The 20,035-nt window shown below is 37.5% G+C and overlaps 1 protein-coding gene across 8 annotated transcripts in view; it reads left to right on the forward strand.

Moving 5' to 3' along the window:
* The window catches only part of ARHGEF7 (Rho guanine nucleotide exchange factor 7), an 88,048-nt gene that overhangs the window by 27,067 nt on the left and 40,946 nt on the right, over nucleotides 1–20,035 (forward strand). For 4 of the 8 annotated variants that reach the window (XM_009276065.2, XM_009276064.2, XM_009276068.2 and 1 more), the window contains exons 5-8: nucleotides 602–690; nucleotides 7,412–7,506; nucleotides 7,790–7,885; nucleotides 16,132–16,254. In XM_009276065.2, the coding sequence (XP_009274340.1) occupies nucleotides 602–690; nucleotides 7,412–7,506; nucleotides 7,790–7,885; nucleotides 16,132–16,254 (403 nt within the window). Of the gene's footprint in view, nucleotides 1–601; nucleotides 691–4,792; nucleotides 4,944–4,987; nucleotides 5,085–7,411; nucleotides 7,507–7,789; nucleotides 7,886–16,131; nucleotides 16,255–20,035 lie in introns of those variants that run through there. The other 4 variants (XM_009276069.2, XM_019471224.1, XM_009276070.2 and 1 more) reach the window with 4 other exon arrangements.

Genomic DNA, 20,035 nt, shown 5'->3' on the forward strand with positions numbered 1-20,035 from the left:
GGGGGGTTGGACTAGATGACCTTTAGAGGTCCCTTCCAACTCAACCTATTCTATGATTCTATGATTTTCTGGGGTAGGCATCTGGTAAGTCACTCCACTACCTGTACAGTGTTTTGATTCTCTATTTCAACCAGACTGAGTGTAATGTCCCACCTCTGGTATGTTCAGCCTTTGATTGGTCACTTGCTTTTACCGAGTTCATTAAATTGATACTAAAACTTAATATGACTTTTGTTTGAAAGTGCGTGTAGTGTTTGGAAATGCCTGGTCTTTTTTTTTTTTTTTAATTGCAGTCTGTGACAATGTTTTGTTTTTAAAAAATAACTTCGGAAAAGCTGATTTTATTAATTGACTTTCTGGTTCCAGGAAAAAGAATGGGAGTTTTTCTACTTGCCTTCATTGAGGCTAGAGTTTCACTCATTGTGAACATGTGAACCATTTTGATTCTTTACCAATAATTTCAAGCACAAGTATGTACGTTTCTCAGTGAAGCACTATTTTCACTGTATCTTATGATAAATATTTTAAAACAGTTTGTTTGACCTCTAGTGTTGAGCTATAAAATTGCACCCCATTGACACAAAACTATCTTACATTTCAGAAAAACCGGTCTCCCCCAAATCAGGTACATTGAAGAGTCCACCTAAAGGCTTTGATACGTCTGCAATTAACAAAAGCTATTACAATGTGGTAAGTGATCCTTTTTCCTGCATGTGAGCTGTTATATACAGTAGAATGTCATTTAGCTAAATGTTCTTATCTGCACAAAAAATTTGGCAGTCTCGTCAGAACCTTAGTGCCAAAACTAGATAGGGGTTTTAGTGAATTCTTATATAAGCAAGATCATTATTAGTTTAATAGAGTATCACACATGCAGATTCTTAAGTGTGATGCAAAATTATAGTCTAAAGTAAGTGAATAATAGACATTTCCGTAATGTATTATACTCATTTTATTTGCTTTGCTAGTTGTTAATTTCCCTTTTCTCCCCTGTCCCCCAAATATGCAATCAGTCTTCCCCAATCTCTGTGAATTAATGAAACTGCTGTGTTAAAATGATTAGGAATATTTTTGTCCTTTTTGTTGAACAAGAGATTGAACATTTTGAATGAATTTGCCTCCTTTGTATTCATGCTTATAAATCAACTCGGTTATTAACTTCGGGAACCTCTCCCTTACACTGATGGATAGATTTCACAGCAAAAGCGGTAGAGCCAGAGTCAGCCTTTAACGCACCCCCAGGAATTCTTGACCTAGAGTCAGACCTCTTTAGTAGATGCATGTAAGAAGCATACCAAACTCTGGCTTCAAACGTGTTGTTGTAACCATTTTGAGAATCCTTTATTTAATAACAATAGATACATTGGGAAGCAAAAAGCATCTTACTGTTTTTGTTAACCACTGCTCCCTGCTGGTGTAAAACCAAAACACAAGGTTTCTTTCTCTCTTCTTTGAAGCAACTGCCATTGTTTTTCATTTTATTTGTAAGTTTTTAGCAGGGATCATAAAGTGTCGTTTTATGCTTTCATCTTTTGCGGTTGTGGCATGAATAACACCAGCCACCTGGAAGAACAGAGCGGTTTTGCATATAGTCCCCTAATTGAAAACAATGAAGCAACCTCCTGCTCCTCCCCTCCCCCTGGCTTGCCTGGTGCCTCTGCCGGTAGCCGTAATTCCATGGTAAAGGGAGGGCTGCAATTCTTTGGCTATTGTATCCCACACCTGCTAGTCACAGTGGAAAGTACCTGTGCAGGCACACCTTCCTTCAGACTGCAGGAAGTAATGATCTTGCTGTGGTAGATCCAGCAACAAAATATTGAACAGTTTTACTTTTTTTGTTTTTCACTGTATCTCTTTATAGTAATTTTTTTTTCCCAAAGTTGCTGTAGTGTGTAGTAGCAAATATGTCTTCTCTATTGTTTTGGTGTTAAAACCTGTGTTTTTCAATACAATTAAATGGAAGTGAAGGTAGGAAAGAGGATTTAGTTCCTTTACTAGGCAGAATACTGTTCTTAAGTTTAATCTATATCTATGTTGAATTTTTAATCAAAATAAATTGGCAGCTCTCTTGAACACCAGTCCTTTAGATTTGGGTTGGTTTTGGTGTTATGGTTTTTTTCAATTTTAAAGGCAGTGCTAAAAACATGCCTCATATATAATCTTATTTTATTATTTCTCTGATAGATCTTAATATGATGAAAAGTAGGAGTTGCAGCTGTTTAATTTGGGCTTAACTAAAACTCCAGTTTGACTGTGTCCAAAATGAATTGAATCTTGTGGTTGTGTATTTTACTTTTAAGAGTAATACAGACCATTTTTGGGGGTGATATTTACTTCCTATTATTTTCACTGAAGTACACTGTTTGGATTTGTGTAAAACCATAGTTAAGTTATGGCCTAAGTTATAAAAGGCCATACCATTTTGAAATATCACCTTTGGCTTGTGTGCTTTTTATAATTGTTCCCTGGATAACCTATTATCATAATCAGGGAGACGGAAGCTACTATATACTTTGGGAAACAGCCACAGCTGGCTTTTAAAATAGTTTAATTTAAAAAAAAAAAGTGAAACTGGTGACCATCATACCTGCTCTTGGAATTAGGTTATTTTTCATCTTACTCAGGTGCAACTTCTTGGTGCACTAAACTGATGTAATAAGATTTCCGCTGTTTTGACTGCTAGCTTTTTATTAACTGTTGATGCTGTATTGTGGGAGGCAGGGGGGGGCGGAAATGACCAGTTCATAATAGTGTATATATAGTAAATTAGAGCACTGGCCCTAGAGTGCTGTTTTCAAGTCTGTCTGCAGTGAATTGGATAATTGTCTTGTTTGCCACACTGTGGAAAAAGGTGAAATTACTCCCACTTTATTTTTAAGCTCACCATTTTATTATTTTTGTTTAAAGAGTGAGAGGCTATGCTGTAGCATGCACTTTGTTTCAGAGAAGTAAGATTTTACTGTTGTGCTTAAAACCTAAATTGGACTAGCAAGCAACTAGATTTTCTTGAAAAATACTAAGTGCTTCCAATGGCAATATAACTGTAAAAATAATTTAATAGTTATTAAAAATAATTATTTTATATGTAGATAAGACAAAATAGTGAACCCATTCACTGCAGTGAAAGCAGTTTAACCTGTGAGTTGAGTTTTTGTTCTGTCTTAATATGTAAGCTGTAGACATGGGACTTCCCTGTGCTAGAAGCCTATGCACTCATAACAAAATTGAGCCCATACTAAGGTAAAAACAGAACAGCTCCAAATAAACCTTTGGCAACTGGTAGCTAAAAGGACGTAGCCCGAGTTAAAGAGTAAGCATTAAAATCTGTGTTAAAGGCTCTCTTGACAGCCAAGCATGATTTGAGGCTGGTACTCTGGGACTGCTTGCTATTTTTATGTTGTGGCTATCTTCCACCATACGGGTATGTGCTGAGAGCCTGTAAACCTCATGATTATTTATTGCTGTTTTTCCTAGGGAAGGGTTTGTGCAGGTGCAGATAGCACCTGTGGGTACATTCGTCAGACTGAGGACAAAATCAAAGGACAGTTCAGAGGAAGTTCAGAAAGTGGTAGGAGAAGCTCTGCTAATCTCCCTTTCTGGGAGAAGGGCTGGGATAAGCTAAGAGAAGGGTGCTAAATGTAAAGAAGAGACTGCTTTCACCACTTTCCTCTGTTCTTCACCCCCTTGTAAACGTGTTCTTTAGTTTTATGGATACACAGAGCTCCATTTGAAGTTCATAACACAAATCACATACCTTCTAGTCTCAACATGCTTTATTAGCTGCACCTTGCACTAGGTGTTGCTGAGAAGACAGAGCACATTTGGTTTATGCTTACATTTTGCCTGGCTCAGGAATGCAGGTTAGTAGAGAATGACTAGTGCTACAAGGACTTGTCCTCCATAAAATGGTACAAGTCTACAGCAGTGTGTAATATGAACCAGACTCGTGATCAAGCACGAAGCATTTTTCATGTAGAAGTAATTTAGTAACCTGTTACTGAAGAAGCAGGCATATTATTGCAGGTTATTCCCTGAAGAGAGAGCAGGCATTACTCTGAGTTTTATTTTTACTTGTTAATCCCTTGAGAATTTAAAACTTTGTCTCCAAAACAAAATTAGGTTATCTCCACTTACAGGACAATTGCCTTGAGATTAAGTAGCTGTTCTAAAAGCAGGTAAAGAAATGGGGAACTTTCTCCATAGTATGAGTATTTGGATGATCTCATTTTTCATTTAAGTGTTTGAGAAGTGATGGAAAATAAGCACTCCTTTTGAGGCCACACTTTTGAAGTTGGGTCAAGAGTTTGTGTTTACTGAAGTTCATAAAAGTTTTTGAGGACCCTTGAGATATGGTATACTTGTGTGGTGCTTTACGTTGCCCCTCTCGAGGGCCTGTTTTAAGGGGTTCATCTCTCAGATTCTCGTGACTGGGAAAATTAGACATCTCTCAGATTCTTGTGACTGGGAAAATTAGACATTGATCACCATTTTGCTGAAGTACGTGATATTTCAGTTGAGTGCCATACTACTCCCATAAAACGGGGAATGTGCTACAGGATCATGCCCGAGTGTAGCTGTCAAATCTGCCTTTTCTTCCTCTGATTTGGAAGGCGATCAGCTTCATGTAGGTCATTTAAAATCCATTTTTGGGTGGTGGTTTTTGCCTTAGGGAGATGGCTGGGGTTTTGCGTGACAGAATTGTTAACCATGCTTGAATTTTCCATGCCGTGTGATTGAGAGAGCTTGTGCTGTATGAGCTCAGTTGTCTGTGCCTGCCATTCATCAGTGTTACGGATTGCAAAAGCTGCCGCTTCAATGCTGCTCTTTTGGTACCCGGTCTTATCTGTGCAAATGTTGTGATGGAGTTGTGGAAACAAGGTCTTCGAGGTCTCATGGGGTCTTGCAGCAGCCAGAACGCGCAGAAAGCAGGAAAGGGAAGAAAGGTGATTATTAGCGCATGCGGGCAAGATGTGGATATGAGGAATGTAAGGGTGCTCTGGTGCCAAAATACTGAGTTGCAGTACTACTTATCGCTTCAAAGCACAGTCCAAGCATTTAATCCTCACAGCTTCTCAGTGAGGTAGGTAAGTCAGGCTGGAAGGATGTGAGATTTCACAGAACTGATGTTTTAGAGCTATGTAAGCAAGATTATTCTTTTTAAAAGATATTCAAAGTAAAAGAATGTTGTACGCAGTGGAAACTGTACTTGGGGGAAAAAAAAAAAGAAATAGATTTAATGTGTTTTGGGAAGTGTTTAAAACTGTGTATATCTAAAATATTGTGTAACACTGAACTACTAGAGTAACATAAAGCAGTGTAAGTGTATCTGGTACTCTAGGTAGCATAGTTTTATTTACAGTTGCATTTACTTTCCTTTTTTCAGTAATGTATCAGGTTGCTAATTCTAGTTTTTAAGCTTCCCCATTCTTTTTTTTTTTTCTTCCTCCTTTAAGTCTTTTTCCTCCAATCCCATACTCTCCGTATTGCAAAGAAAATCTTCAAATAAAAATCCAAACCAGCACAGGAAAATAATGGAGTTGTGTCCAACGTGAAACTACTTTTACTTCAAGCTTTTCAGACAGCTGTTTATAGCAAAGAATGGAAGTACTCATCAAGAAAATGGAGAGTGGTTCAGCCTTTCAAGATCACTAGCGAATTTGTTGATTTTTATTTTTGAATGTCCTTTAATGCTGTTCAGTGCTTCATCAGGACACTGTGTGTTTGTCCTTGGCTTTCAGTCTCCTTTTCCCTGCTAATGGCTCTGTAATTACTTTGGGCTGGGAGATTTTTGTAGGAAGAGCAATACTGGAAAAGGTTGGTCTTGGATTTAGTTTTGAACCTCATAGATCCCAAGTACTTTTACATTTCCATTTTAACAATTGACTGACTTTGTTTTATAGATGTGTAAGAGAATGGGGTTTAATTAGTGCTATGATCGGTGGAAATTTTTTCTTTTTTTTTTTTTTTCCTCTGGTCTAAGTGGTCAAAAAACCCTTCGCTTTTTAAAAATTTGTGTGCCCATGTTGTACTTTATGCTGTGGTTTCCTAGTTAGTAGCCATAACTTTCCCTGTGACATTCTTCTGTCATAGTGTTTAGCAGAGAACGGAGACATTTTAATCTTCAGTTCAGGATTCAGATTTCCAACAAAAGAATGAACTCAAAAGTGGTCCCTCTCTCTCCCCCCCCAAATGAATAGAAGCATTCAAGGAATAAGCAGAATCAATGACACCAATGAAAGGAACAGTGAATTCTTCATTGACATACCGAGCTATTTAAAGTTATTTCATCAGGTTTGCATTTAGGAATGAATGGCTTTTTTTAATTCCTAAGAAAGAGTATTGACTACAACAGTGAATAATGCACTCAATTACAGTCGTTACTATAAATGCTGAAATGAGATATTACTGTAGGCTTGACAAATATGGCATGTAGCAAAATGAGAAGGTTTGTGGTGTGGCTTATGACCAGTGAATAGCAAAAAGTTTTCAAAGCTCAGCTGTGTTCATTGAACTACATTTAATTCTGATGATCCTCTTGCTAAATCATTAACTTTTTGGAGACAAAAAATAATTCACCTGCTAGAAGCACCGTAGAACTTGATGTGAAAATATATTGGAGGATATCCTAAAGCAGACTCCTAGGAGATGTCCCAAATATATACAAGAAAGCATTTTACTGGGAGTATTCCAATTGTTTGACTTACATTCAGCCAAAAAACAAGCATGTGCTGTATTTTATAAATTCTTGGCTTTGCATCAGAATCTGTTGTAATTTTCTCATGGTAGTGTACATTACTGCACTCCCAGTGGAAGGTTAGGCAGCCCCGTTTTAAAATGAATGCAATAATGCTAATTATATCGCTAAGTAAAGTTGTCAATTACTTGACATTTATAAATCTGTTAACATTCAGACCTTCTAGATAGAGCAGCGCATCTGAATAAGTAAACACTTTGCTAGCAAGATTAGTTGTAATGTCTTGTAATTGAAATGGAAAAAACAACACTAATTGTTCATTTCTCTTACAACTTCTATTGTGCTTTACCAACCTCTGATGATCTTTGGCTGTTCTGAAGTATATAGGAGGAATAATTACCCCTAGCTTTGGAAGAACACTCTGTATAGCTCTCAAATTTTACAGTAAAAGTTTTAAGTTTTTTACCACTTTTTTTTTTGTATGTGGCTAAAGGATGGCTCATATTGTGTGTGTGTGGTGGGTTTTTTTCCCTGTGAATTTCATAGATGTATAGTATTCAATGCTTTCTTGCTGACATTTAAATTTTTAATGTAGGAACACTCATTTAAATTTTCCTAGTGCTAAGTAAATTTTAGTATGCTTTAAAACTGGTATTGATTTGAGCATTTTGAAGTATATCTTAAAAAATACTAATTAGCAACTGTCATTTATTGTAGGTGCTACAAAATATATTAGAAACAGAAAATGAATATGCTAAGGAGCTACAAACAATGCTTTCAAACTACCTGCGACCATTACAAGCCAGTGAAAAGTATGTGAGTTTGTTTTGTTTTTAAATTAAGTTTGAGATCTCTCGTGTATTGGGGAGGGTTTACATGGTCAAAACTTCAACTTCAATTCAACGTGTATTTTCTTGTGTGGACTGTGAGATTTTGAGGCAGAGCTTGCTTGTATGCAGTTTGTTTGCTGACTAAAGCAGCCTGGTCTTTGATCTAAGAACCAGTAAGCATTTTCTGTTAAGGTTGTAGGTTTTATTAAAGCACAATTAGTCAATAACTGCAAACCTAAACACCTTTTATTTACTTTGGCTCCAGGTTAAACTCAGCAAATACTTCATACTTAATGGGAAACCTAGAAGAAATAAGTTCTTTCCAGCAAATGCTTGTACAGTCTTTAGAAGAATGCACCAAGTAAGTACTATGCATACCAGATACTGTAAAATTCTAACAAGCAAATATTTTTTTATTATTTTACTTGTGTATGTTGTTTGTGGTAATTTTTGTTCCTCTCACTCTAAGGATAGTTGCTACAGCAGTACAGTAATAGATGTTTGGATAATGCATTGATTGCTTGCGCAGATAGATATTGGCCCTAGGATGTGCTTGCAGAGGTAGGAATTCTGACGTAGTTTGGAAACAATTTATGAATTTCCATGATGCAATTGCGTACCAGTGGGGAGGTGGTGTTTTTTGTTTTGGAAGCATGAATTTTAAGTCTTTTCTTAAACTAAGAGAAAGACTGAAGGGAGCTTTTGTTGTGATGGAACAGTGGAGGAGGGGGTAAGTGACTTCGATGAAGGATGCTGTATGAGAACGCTTGTGCTTAGTATTCTTCTGTCCTAAACAATGGTGGTCGTCAAAATGTGCTGAGAGAGGCGTGCAGGATAGGCAGAAAGAGCAGTCTGAATTAAAAAAATAAATAGCCTCAATGCCTGTACTGTACCATATAGGAAGCATGAAGCACAGGAAGAAGGGGATGAAGACACCTGTGCTCCTTCCATAGGTTAGGCTGAAGTGGTAGCTGGATATTTTTCAGCTTGTACCTCAGCACTTGGGGGTTTAAGAAGGAAGGTGACCATGTCACATTTGAATTGTCCTAACACTTGTCTAGTGTTGAAACTCCACTGAGAGTGTAGTTCCTGTTCCTAACCTCAGTTGTGTCCTTTTCCTTGCCTGTGTTCTGGTTTTGTCTGACCACATGGTGAGCTAAGGCAACTTGCTAATCCACATTTGCTTGTTTTCAGCCAAGTTAGTAATTTGAACTGCTACTGAGGGCTTAGGCAAGTTTCATTCTGCTGGGAGTACTTGGCTGTGAGGAGGATTGAATGTCTTGGGTGGAGGAGAAAATACCTCCTTTGGCAGCAGTGATCTTTAGATCAGCTCAATGTGTCTTCTTTTGACCTCTTCCTCCTCTTTTCCTCTGAGCTGCCCTGTGTGAAGAGGACGCTTTGTCTTGACAAAGTATAAGTTGCGTCTCCACTAGGCAGTAATGTGTGTCTGGGTCTGTTGCTGAATTTGGATCCCATGTCCTCCTGCCACCTGGCTTCTTTCCCTCTCTTCTGCCTCTAGACAACGTAGACTGGAGAGAATGGGAAGGAGGACGGTGTAGTTTGGATGACTATTCAGCAGTGGGATGGAAACGTACTTGAAATGGTCTTTCTTCCACACTGTGTTTGAGAAAGAAGGATATTCTTTCTGGCAAGTTAGGCTTGATCAGTTAGGTGTCTAAATCCCTGAGAAAGACTGTTTGTTCACATACTTAAATGTTTCCTTTCTTTTCTTGTCACTGCGCTTTGTTGTCTCACTCTTTTGTTACCATGATTTTGCTTCTGTGAATCAGAAGTTAGGGAAATGAAGTACCTTGCATGAACAGACTGTCATCTTTTAAAACTCTTGATTAAGGTGGTCTTAAAAACAAGAGTGGAAGAGCATATGCCTTTAAACAAATATTAATGCAAGCTGTGTTTTAACTTTGGTATGTAGATTAATGTGATATCATAATGTAGCTTGAAGCTCAGAAAGCTTATTTAGAATTCCTTCCTTGATTTAAACTCTATTAGAGCACCTTCTCATAACGTCCTTTATTTCTTCTTCCTGGTAAGTGAAATATTGCTGCGTAATACATTAGGAACATACTGGATGCTAGTAGGTGGGCAGAGGAAATGATGCCCCAGGACTACTGAAGGGTTACTGCAAATGTGTTGTGTTATTTTCTTTTCATAAATATGCTGGTCATGCCAAGTTGTATTTTCAGTTTAATTTTCATCATAGCATATTGACTTCAGCGTCCAGCTTCCTCCTGTTTTGAATCTAATCCATCATAATTCCTATTGTGTAGAAGAATACTTGCCCTGCTGCCTTGTTTTTTGTCATTTTGCCGTGGTTTTTTTGCTGGTGAACCTGTTTTGTAAACTCAGTAGCTCCTGGGCCAAAAATAGGTTTATCGTCTTGGCAGAGAGATTATAGTTCCATCATTCAGGCACTTCATATTGCAGCATCTGGTGTCATGTTTTTTCTAACTTGACATGTCAGAATGACCAAATGCCAGTTGTAGTGCCACCAGCCTACATTGCTTGACAAATTCCTGTTCTTGGGCATGAGAGTTGAATGTTTTTTGAATTCCACACCCCACTCGAGTCAGTTTCTCATTTGAGTCTTCTCTTAACAAATCCTGGCAGGTACTTCAGTGACAGAAACTTTCTGGTGCTTTTCTTCTTGCCTGCACCACATTGGCTTGTTTAATTCTCATGTTGTTAAACGTGGTTTGGTGTGGGGTTGTTTTTTTTTTTTTTTTTCCCCTCAGAACACATAATGTTGTAGGGGCTTTTTTGTGTGTTTTGGGGCAAGGAATTGTTTGGGGATGTGGTTTCGTTTTGATTGTGTGCCACCCTCCCACCCCGACCCCAATCTTAAAGCTCTTCTGGTGCATTGCTGAAGGTTTGTCCTCTTTGAACTTGTCCAGGTTGGCCTCTGTTGCAGTATCACTGTGGTGCTCCTGTGGGCTGCTCCATCTGTCACAGGCCTGGGAACGCTTCTTGTCTGCCTGCCTGCATGCTGGGCACCATCAGAGGGATTTGTCTGGGGTTACTTCTACCTTTGTGACTTCCCTGCTTTATTTACCAAACAAAAGTGGTGTATGAAAGGAGTCTAACTAGCACTGAGTGAGAACCTTCTGGCTGATCTGCTTCAGAAGTGTGTTTTTTGACTGATCAAGTGCACTTTGTTTTGATGGATGGAAAAGAGCTATAACTGACAAGGCAGAGAGATGCTGCCGGAGTCTTCAGTTGCAAAAGTGACTGAACAGAGCAAGAGCACTCCGTGCTCTGCTCTCTTGAAGACAGAAAGTGGTCCGGTGGTCTAGGCCTCTTTAGAGATCCGTGATCCAGTGCCAAAGCTCAGTTCTGCAGTGGTTCACACAGCAGAGGAGTCTCTGAATGAAGAAAGTCAGTGTCCGTCAGGTGATCTCTGTGCTGATGTAAATGATCTGTATTGGAAGTATTGCTCTTTAGGTATTTTTGTAGCAGGAGATTGAACAGATGTCTCCTACTCCAAAAAAAAATTCTTCCATTCACCTGGGAATAGAATTTGTCAGTCTGGCTGTACTTCTCAGTGGGGGGGGACGTGACACACAGGCTGGCTGGTGACACCAGCTTGCATGGACTGCTTAGGTATAATCTCCTCTGTAGCAAATTGAAGGCATTGGCTGTCTTTTAGGTAGTATCACAGGCTTATCTTCCTGCCCCATAGTAGCCATAGCTGGGTTTTGCCCTTTCTTTCCCTCATGTCCCTGCTCTTGCAGTCACAGTAACTGTGTTGTTTTTCTTTATCTTGTTCTGTGTTTGAGTGCAAGCAGATACTTCATGTTCTGGGATGATCCTGGAGTGGAATGGGAGTTAAAAAAGAAAAAAAAGAGGGGGAGGCCAGGGTGTGAGAGGGACATTGCTTAAATGTAATCCAAAACTAATCAGTGTTTCAGGTTTGGTTTTGGAGTGCAGATACAAATTAAGTCTGTTAAAGGTTTATCCCAGTATTGTCACTTGCTTTTGGTTATTGTGAGTACCGACAGAAATAAGGCTAACAATGTTAAGTGAATTTGAACACAGTGTCTTCAGATTGCCTGAAACAAACATGCATATTAATTGGTGTCTGAGAGGTGAGGCAGACAGACAAATAGTGAGAGGTATGGTTGTGAAGAGAGCATTGAAAATTAGACTGATGGATTCTGAATAAGTTGAGTAGTGCTTCCATTTGTGCAAACAGTAGCTCAGAAAGCTGCGAAGTGTCCCCCTTATTTCAGTAACCTTGTTAACTGTGAAGCCTCTGGAGATAACGTCTAATCTTGTGTTTCTTTGCAAACTGCATCCCTTGTAGTCATTAATCACAATTATCCCTTAATAATTTTTGCAGACATTCACTTGTCCTGGGTCTTCCCTGCTACTGGCTTTTAACTTCAGGACATTTCTGCACTGACCTCCTGCAAACATAGCAAACTTATCATTGATGCTCCAGCTCCTTCGAGAGGCTGAGAGAGGGGCAGGAAATTCTGCTGTTTATCTTTCTGTGGAAGGAGATGAGGAAGAGCAGAAAATGCCATTCAGATAATTGAAAGTTTCCAGTTTGTGGCAGGTTCTGCAGGGGTGTGTGTGTGTGTGTGTATATATATGGACATAGATTGCTGCATGACACTCCTATGGTAACCACACAGTTAAGGGAAACTTAGGGACATCTGATCTTTTCCTTGCAAAAAGAAAACATACGATGCTGATTACATCTTGTTATCTACTTTTCTTTTAAAATTGCCTCTGTTAGTCTGTGTTTAAATTTGTCTGGATTCATCGCAGTTTCCACAGCCTTTCTCGGAATGTTTTAATATCTATTGACCCCAAAACTAAGACAGATTTCTTCAGAACACGCAGGACATAATTAGATATTCTGTAATGTCACTTTTTCTCTGTCAGCTGCCAGTCAAGCTTTAGTCCAGTTCTGATTGCTGGTTTTGATCGGAATCTTAAAGTAAGTTTGAGCAACAAGGTATTTTCTTTCTTTTCTCAAATTATCATGCAATGGGAACCCATTTTAAGTCTGGAGAAACAGAACTGATGGCTATCGGATGTAACTCCAACAAGCAGATAATCTGTTAGGTAGTTTAGATGTAGTCGTATGATGATGCCTCTAGCATGTGTACAACAGCAGAGGCTTTGTTACAGTTCTCTAATTCTGTAAATGAAATTAAAACGCATCTTTGGCCTTTTTATAACTGAAGTTATTTTCATGTTTATTTTTATATATTTTTATATAAAATTATTTATATTATTTATTATATTATTTTATATATAATTGTATTATACTTATTAATTATAATTTATATTATATAATTTATATTATTTATATCATTTTAATATATAAAAATAAAATATTTATATGTGATTCCTTTTTAATTAAAAGTATTGAATATGAGAAGAATATTGGGATGGCAACTTCAGAATAAACTGTAACATCATGCTTTTTACTGAACACAATTACTAAAAGGTTTATATGATGTGGTGATAGGCTTTAAATTGTTTTTTCAGCAGTTAAAGGAGATATAGGTAATTTATTAATTGTTCCTCTAAAAATAGTAGAACACTTGCAACTAATGCATGAATTAGAGAAGTCAAAGGGGATGAGTTGCCACCCCCTCATAAAGTCTGTTAATTATCTTAATTCAACAAAGAATGTGCAGTATAAAGTTGCAATGCATGTGCAACATGTAAAAGAGAATAATGTCAGTCTTTCATTCTGCTAAAAGAACAGCAGACTGAGAAGACACAGATGTCTGCTTGGTGCAAACAGCCATAATTCACTCTCCCCCTCCCACCACTACAGTATGAAAAGACAATTTAACCATTTTCAGCAACTGTTTATTGGGGCCTCTTACTATTTAATACTGAGTTATGTCTTCAGAGTTTGAGACTTTTGCTGCATCTATTACTTGAAGAACGTATTATTAGCTCATGCTTAGATTTATTAAAGGGGACCAGCTGCTAGGCAGGAAATGCTGCTTGGAAGGCTGTAAGCATAGCATTCCCTCAGTATGCTGGGGAATGCCCCCGGTTTTCCCCTAAATACCTGCAAAAGCAGCCACTCTATTGATTTCAGAATTTAAACTTTTATTGTCTGCATCTTTATTTCTCTTTCAAGAAAATATGGGCCCTAGCCTTTAATGTAAGGAGCGCTGATAATGTGATCAGAGTGTATCTGGCATGATGTGCTAGCTGGGGATTCAGCTGTCATTTTTCTGAGTATCTATAATGAACGTTGCTTTCAAATGAGGAAGCGTGTTTCCCCCGCCTCGCCTTTTGAATGTCTGTACGGTCAATTTTGACTTCATATTGGGTAGGTCTTCCCACACTTACCACAGTTCAGAGGGACAGAACAGTTTAGTAGGAGACAGACTTATTGTTTTGAAATTTGGGGGAATATTTCTTGGGATGAACTTTGAATTTTAACTACTATGAGCAAACCTAAGGAGCGGGACAAGATGACTGTGTTTGAGCAGGATGGGACTGTTCCCTGCCTGGAGGAGCGGCTGCCCTGGAAAGCTGAATGGTTCTTTTCTACTGACATTCACTGGAGCATCTCTCACTTTTTCAGAGGGAATATGCTAAATATTGATATTTAGAGACTTTATGCACATGTTCAGGACAACTACAGAAAATCTGGACTCTTAAAAAAAATTTTTTTTAATACAAACAATATTCTTCCAGAGAGAATTGTTGGAACTAACGTTAGCATGAAAACCTTTGACTGTGGTAAGAGTATGTCTGTTGAGTACTTAATGAGGATTCATCTAGCTTTAGAGCAGTGTGAAATACTGGTTTTAAGAGTAGTTAAATGGATGATAAAACAACAAAATCCACTGTATGTCTCATCTTGCAAACAGGCTGAAGCAAAGACTCAGCATGTTTATGTTAGGAGATGCAGCCTTTATGCAAGGGGAGGAAATGTATGGAGAAATTGAAACATTTCATCTCCTTGCACATGTTGTACAATGGGTTTAGACAAGGTGTCAGGGCCAAGCTTGTAGTCTAGGACTGATGAAAACTTAGTGTCCGATCTTCTGGTTCGCTTCAGTGTGGGTTATACAGTCAGCTATTGGCCATACAACCTGATGCTGAAGAGGCTTAGTCTTTCAAGTGGGAGTTGCTCTCTGGAAAATAATAGGGTTTCATCCCTTCTGACACCCTTACGATATCATTCAGTCGTTTGTCCAATTTATTCTTTCCCACATAGGAAGCAATCTAGTATGGATATTTTTGAGTGTTCTCAGAATGGTGATATGGTAGCAGTAAGGAAGCATGGCTGGTTAGAGTATATGCTGCTTCCCATCAGTTTGTGTTTAACTTGAAAATTATTTTAGATTTTAAAAAGTACGTGAGTGTGCTTTTATTTGCATCTGAAGTATGCAGCTTAAGGAGATACTAAGAATAAGACTGGAAGAGTTGCATTTTTCTTTTTCTTTTTTTTTTCCCCCTGCTTATGCAGATGCAAAATCAGAAGTCAGACTTTTACTTTCTGCTGACTGTACCAGTTCTAAGCTGGTGCCACACAGCCAATTGCAGATATTTATACTCCAGATATTTTCTTACTGCGATTTGAGATGATGGTTTTTGCTAAAACCTTTTCGAAAGTACACCGTGTATATTCACATTATCTTTCTTCATATCCTGTTCTCCCTTATTTATGTGAATAAATGTGTGTATATTCCTCTGACAAACCTGATCAAAACTGATTAGGTTCACCAAGACTGTGTGAAAGTAAGCTTTTCTTCTAGATACTGTTTCTCTCGCCGAGTCATCTTTTTTTGCCAAAGTCACTGAGGCTGCTGTTATTTAAGCACCATTTTATGCTAGACAAAATAAGCTCTTCTGAACAGAATTGTGAAGTTTTCCTTCACTGCTTAGTAAATGTGGTGCTTTCAAGCATGAAAGATGAAGAAAGTATGAGTCACAGAAAGTATTTCTGTACTGATGGTGGTAAAGCAGCACTCTTGCCCTGGTTACAAATCAACATAAAAGTGCTTTATGGTCCTTAAAAAGCAAGATGAGTGACAATTGTGTAAAAACAGCCTGCTGCTGCACTGTAACTGGTTTCTATTTGTGCTATCAGAGCTTAATATGGTACTTAGGCTTAAAATATTCATTAAAAGATCCATCACCTCTGCTGGTGTAGAGTAGAGAGGGAGAGAATCCTGTTGCTACTCCATCCAGTTTTTAAGTGCTGAAATACTGCTTTTAAGATTTGGCATGGCATCTATAAGTGGATAGTAAACTGTTCTAACAGATAGGTATGTTGACTGAAATTCTTGAAAAATTTTGCTGAATGACCATCTTACAGGTATGTACCGTATTCTGCCTATACTGTGGTGGTATAATCAGGCCTGACATTTACAGGGTTGAAGCTGTAAAGAAGGAAGAGAAAGGTGTTGGTTGCTGGTCAGTGACCATAGAAATCTATTTGTTGCTTTTATTAAAAAAAAAAAAACCAACAAACAAAACACCACAACAAAACAAAAACAAACAAAAAACCCTCCAGTATATACTGCTTTTCCAGGCTTTAATTTATTTCTGTGTCTGGTTGGTATTACGCTAATTTCATCTTTATTACTCTGTTTTTAGGTTGCCTGAAGCTCAGCAGAGGGTTGGAGGATGTTTTCTAAATTTGATGCCACAAATGAAAAGCTTATACCTTGCATACTGTGCCAACCATCCATCAGCAGTAAATGTTCTCACAGAACACAGGTACGTTTACTTTGTGGTCTTTTCAGTCTGATACAAAAAAGTGCATAAAATACACTTGTGTTGTAAAGCTGTGATGTCTCTTTTGATACGCATTTGGTATGGTAGAGCTTGTTTAAGAAAAAAAAATAGTGTGTGTATATATATATATTTTTTTTCCAAAAAAGACAAAAAAACCCACAATGCAAAGCTGTTCCATGTGATCAGGACCAGCTTGTCACTTTTGGCAGTATGAGAAAATACTCTCAAATAGTTGATAACATTTAAAGAATGCATGCTGGACTCTATGTAAAACAAAGTGTACTGATTGTCATCTTTGTTTAAAAAAAAATCTCGATCAAAACAATTTTGTGGAATTATGGCATAATTGACATGATTACTAGTAGACAGTTGGTGAATTGTAACTTGGCCCTGTAAAAGCCTGTACATTTGTATGTACTTAACTTTATAATGGTATACCCCTTAGCTTTACTTTTGAGTGATATGAAAGGAGTGCGAGCTTTTCAAGTTTACAAAATCAGTATTTCCTGCGTGTAAGTAGTAGGATGCTGAGTTAACTTGATGAAGGTTGCTCAGCTTTGGGACTGACCTTGAATTTGCATAGAAGATGCCCTGTATCACCTTGAAGGAAGAGAGTCGAGGCCAGAATTTGATTAAAGAAGTATGCTTTCACAAGCTTGTCCTATGTATTCTCCTGATGAGCATGTGCTGCAGCAGCTGTTAGTTTGGGGCTATTTATGTTTGCTTGTGGTGCAGGACGGAACCATGGCCTTCTCTTGAAGGTTAGACATAGGACAAACCCTAGCAGGTTATCTGTTCTTTCGGTGTCGTGTCCCGTCCCCCCCCCTTTTTTTTTTTTGTTTTGTTGTGATGGACCAAAGTGAACATATTTTGAATATTCTTAACTCTTCCTAAACAAAGAGGAGCATAATTGAGTTGTTTTCTATAGTGTTAACCTTCTTCCAAGAACTTGCATTTTGTTTTAACAGCAACAATATGTGGCAGACTTGTGAGCTTTACTCGTAACAGTATAAATAAAAAAACCTTCTAGCTACCAAATACTATGAACTATCACTTACGTTAGTAAGACATGCAGCTATGTTCCAACCCCACTTTGAAAAATCAAACTGCAAATGCACATTGCAATTTAGGCAGGAAGAAAGTATTTTTTTTGTCAGAATCAATGATGAATTAAAATTAAACAAGACAAAACATGTTTAAAACCCCCTAATGAAACCCCTTAGTATTTGTTTTCTTTTAAATGGCCTACTTCTAGTAGTACCATCTACTTTCTGTAAATGGTAAAATATTTAGGTGATCCACATTTATGGTTTTTTTAATACTCTCAGGCTTAGATTTTTTTGTTTGTTTGTGTCTTTATGCTCTTTCCATAGAGAGGTCTGGGATTTAATCTATAGATGGAAGATGACAAGTGATAGCAAAGTGATCATCTACATTTCTTAAGATTTGGAGATATTTGTAAAGGATTATCCTAACTTTCAGAACTCTTGGAAAACAGAGGGAATAGCCATGTTTGAGAAACCATGCTAGAAATGCGAGGAAGGAAAGCCATTTGTTCTGCAGATGGAGAAGGGTAGCATTTCTTCTCTTCTGTGTTGCTTTGGGCATAGGTTGTCCTAAGAAAAATTCAGCTTCTGGTCTGTAAAGTCAGCTTGATATCAAATCCGTGTGGAGTCAATATAAGTATTATAGAGCAGTTAAGTAATTTGGATGTGGAAGTAGGTTCAAAGCAATTGTATTGTTTGTAAGAGATAGCTCGAGGGGAGGTAAGTTGTGAGAAAGGGCTTTCTGTTTAATGCTATTGTGTTGCCAGGCATGAGTCAACAGAAGTGAATGCTGGGTTGTTTTTTTTTTTTAATTACCCCTATTTTATTATTCTAAGCCCTTCATTTTTGTTGAACACCAATGCTGTAGGTAGCAAGTGGCTTGACTAAAAATTCTGCTTGCAACAGCTGCCATGAAGAAATCAGAAGGTTGCTTTAAGCAGTTCTGAACCTCTTCCTCTCAGAATGCCAGAAAGCTTTTAATTACATTGCTTTAAAGGTAGGGGGGGGAAAAAAACTTTTCTGCTAAGAATAACAGACTGAAGGCATGAAGAAAAGAATACTCAGAACTATCTCCTTGTCTATTTAGTTGAGATGTTTTTATTGTGTAAAAGCATCCCTAGTGAACCTTAATGTAAAATTTACTGTGAGGTTTGAGGATAGTCATGATTGTAATAATAATGAAACAGCTACACTGCAGTGAATACTAGATTAATATTGAACTGGAATTTTTCAGAGATGTCAGACTGAGGTTTAAGACTTTTAAGAAACAGTGACGATTTGTTGGCTGGTTTTGCAGTATAGTTTTAGCAGAGGGCCCAAAAGCATTATACGTGTGTTAATACCAGCAAAAATATGGCAGAGAAACAGATATTTGCTGAATTCTTGGATTTGAATTCATGTTTGTAACAACTGTGCTATTCAGTAGCATTTTAGAGAGGAAAAAGGAATGGTCTGGAGCGGCTTGATTTGGAACATAAATTCTTACTGTCTACAGCAGATTATTTCTTGCCATGAACTCTGCGCACTTCATAAACTGGACACATATGCATTAACTGTGCTTCCCAAAGCCTTTCTACAAAAAAAACTAGCAGATAATTTTAAGTCAGATTCTTGCATTGCAGAATTAGTATTTTCTGTAGTTTAAGTTCACTTGCTTTTGGTGGGAACCATACCAACAAAAAAGAAACAAAAAAATCTCCTAGATAATTGCTCTAGATGAAACTTCAGAAACTCTACCTCTGTTTTGTTTTTTTATTCTATAAAATACATTAGTTTTATTCTTGTGTTTTTGCTGTCACTGACTAAAAACAACTTAAAGGAAATTTGCTATAATTTTACTGTAACATCAAAATTGTAAGCAATCATCTGGTTTGATGGAATATTACACGTATGAGGTTTTTATATGTCATTTTCTGAAGTATCAAGCATGTTCTTCAAGCAGTGTTGTAATACCTGTTAAAATGTTATTGACATCTGGTAAAGGCTCTGTGTGTGTATGCATATGTATAGGTAAAACCTGATGATATTAAGTTACTGGGAATTATTTTGGACTTCTAGTCAAAAGCTTCTTTTTTTGAACAGCATTTTTGTGAGGTCGATTCTAGATAGCAGTACTTGGGATGGGGCTGGAGATGTAAAAGGGGCATTCAGTTGGAATGTGACTGTCTTTTTTTTTTTTCTTTTTTTTTCTTCTTTTTTTTAAATGCCATTCAGTATGAATGCCAGCCTGTGTTTCCTCTCTCTTCTTCGTCATTTGCTTCTTGATCATATGTAGCAGCAACATGGGGGCTTTTATTCAATTAGTACAAAATAAGGGTGTGTGTGCATATATTCATATATATGTGTGTTTATATAAATACACAATTGGGGGTGAAGGGGTTAATTATATTAATAAGAGATTTTTCATGTTCAAATCTTCAAAGCCGCAAACATCTTTCATTTCCTTAAGTTAATTATTAATAGTCAAACTTTTGAAATTAATATCATTAGAGACCTGAGTGTATATGAATATGCAGAAATGGAAATAAAACCTAATACAGCCCATACAGCAGTTCAGGCTCCAGAGCTGCATGTTTCTGAGGTTGTATTTGCCTCTGATAATCACAACAACAACAATCTTTCTATTAAGTTTGGGAGCAGATTCTCTTCTTGGTTCCAGTTGTAGCACTAAGTTTTATGTTAGAGTTGGTACTCAACATAATTTCTCCAATTTCATA

The sequence above is a fragment of the Aptenodytes forsteri genome, unplaced genomic scaffold, assembly GCF_000699145.1.
Source record: "Aptenodytes forsteri isolate BGI_AS27 unplaced genomic scaffold, ASM69914v1 Scaffold96, whole genome shotgun sequence".
NCBI lineage: Eukaryota > Metazoa > Chordata > Aves > Sphenisciformes > Spheniscidae > Aptenodytes > Aptenodytes forsteri.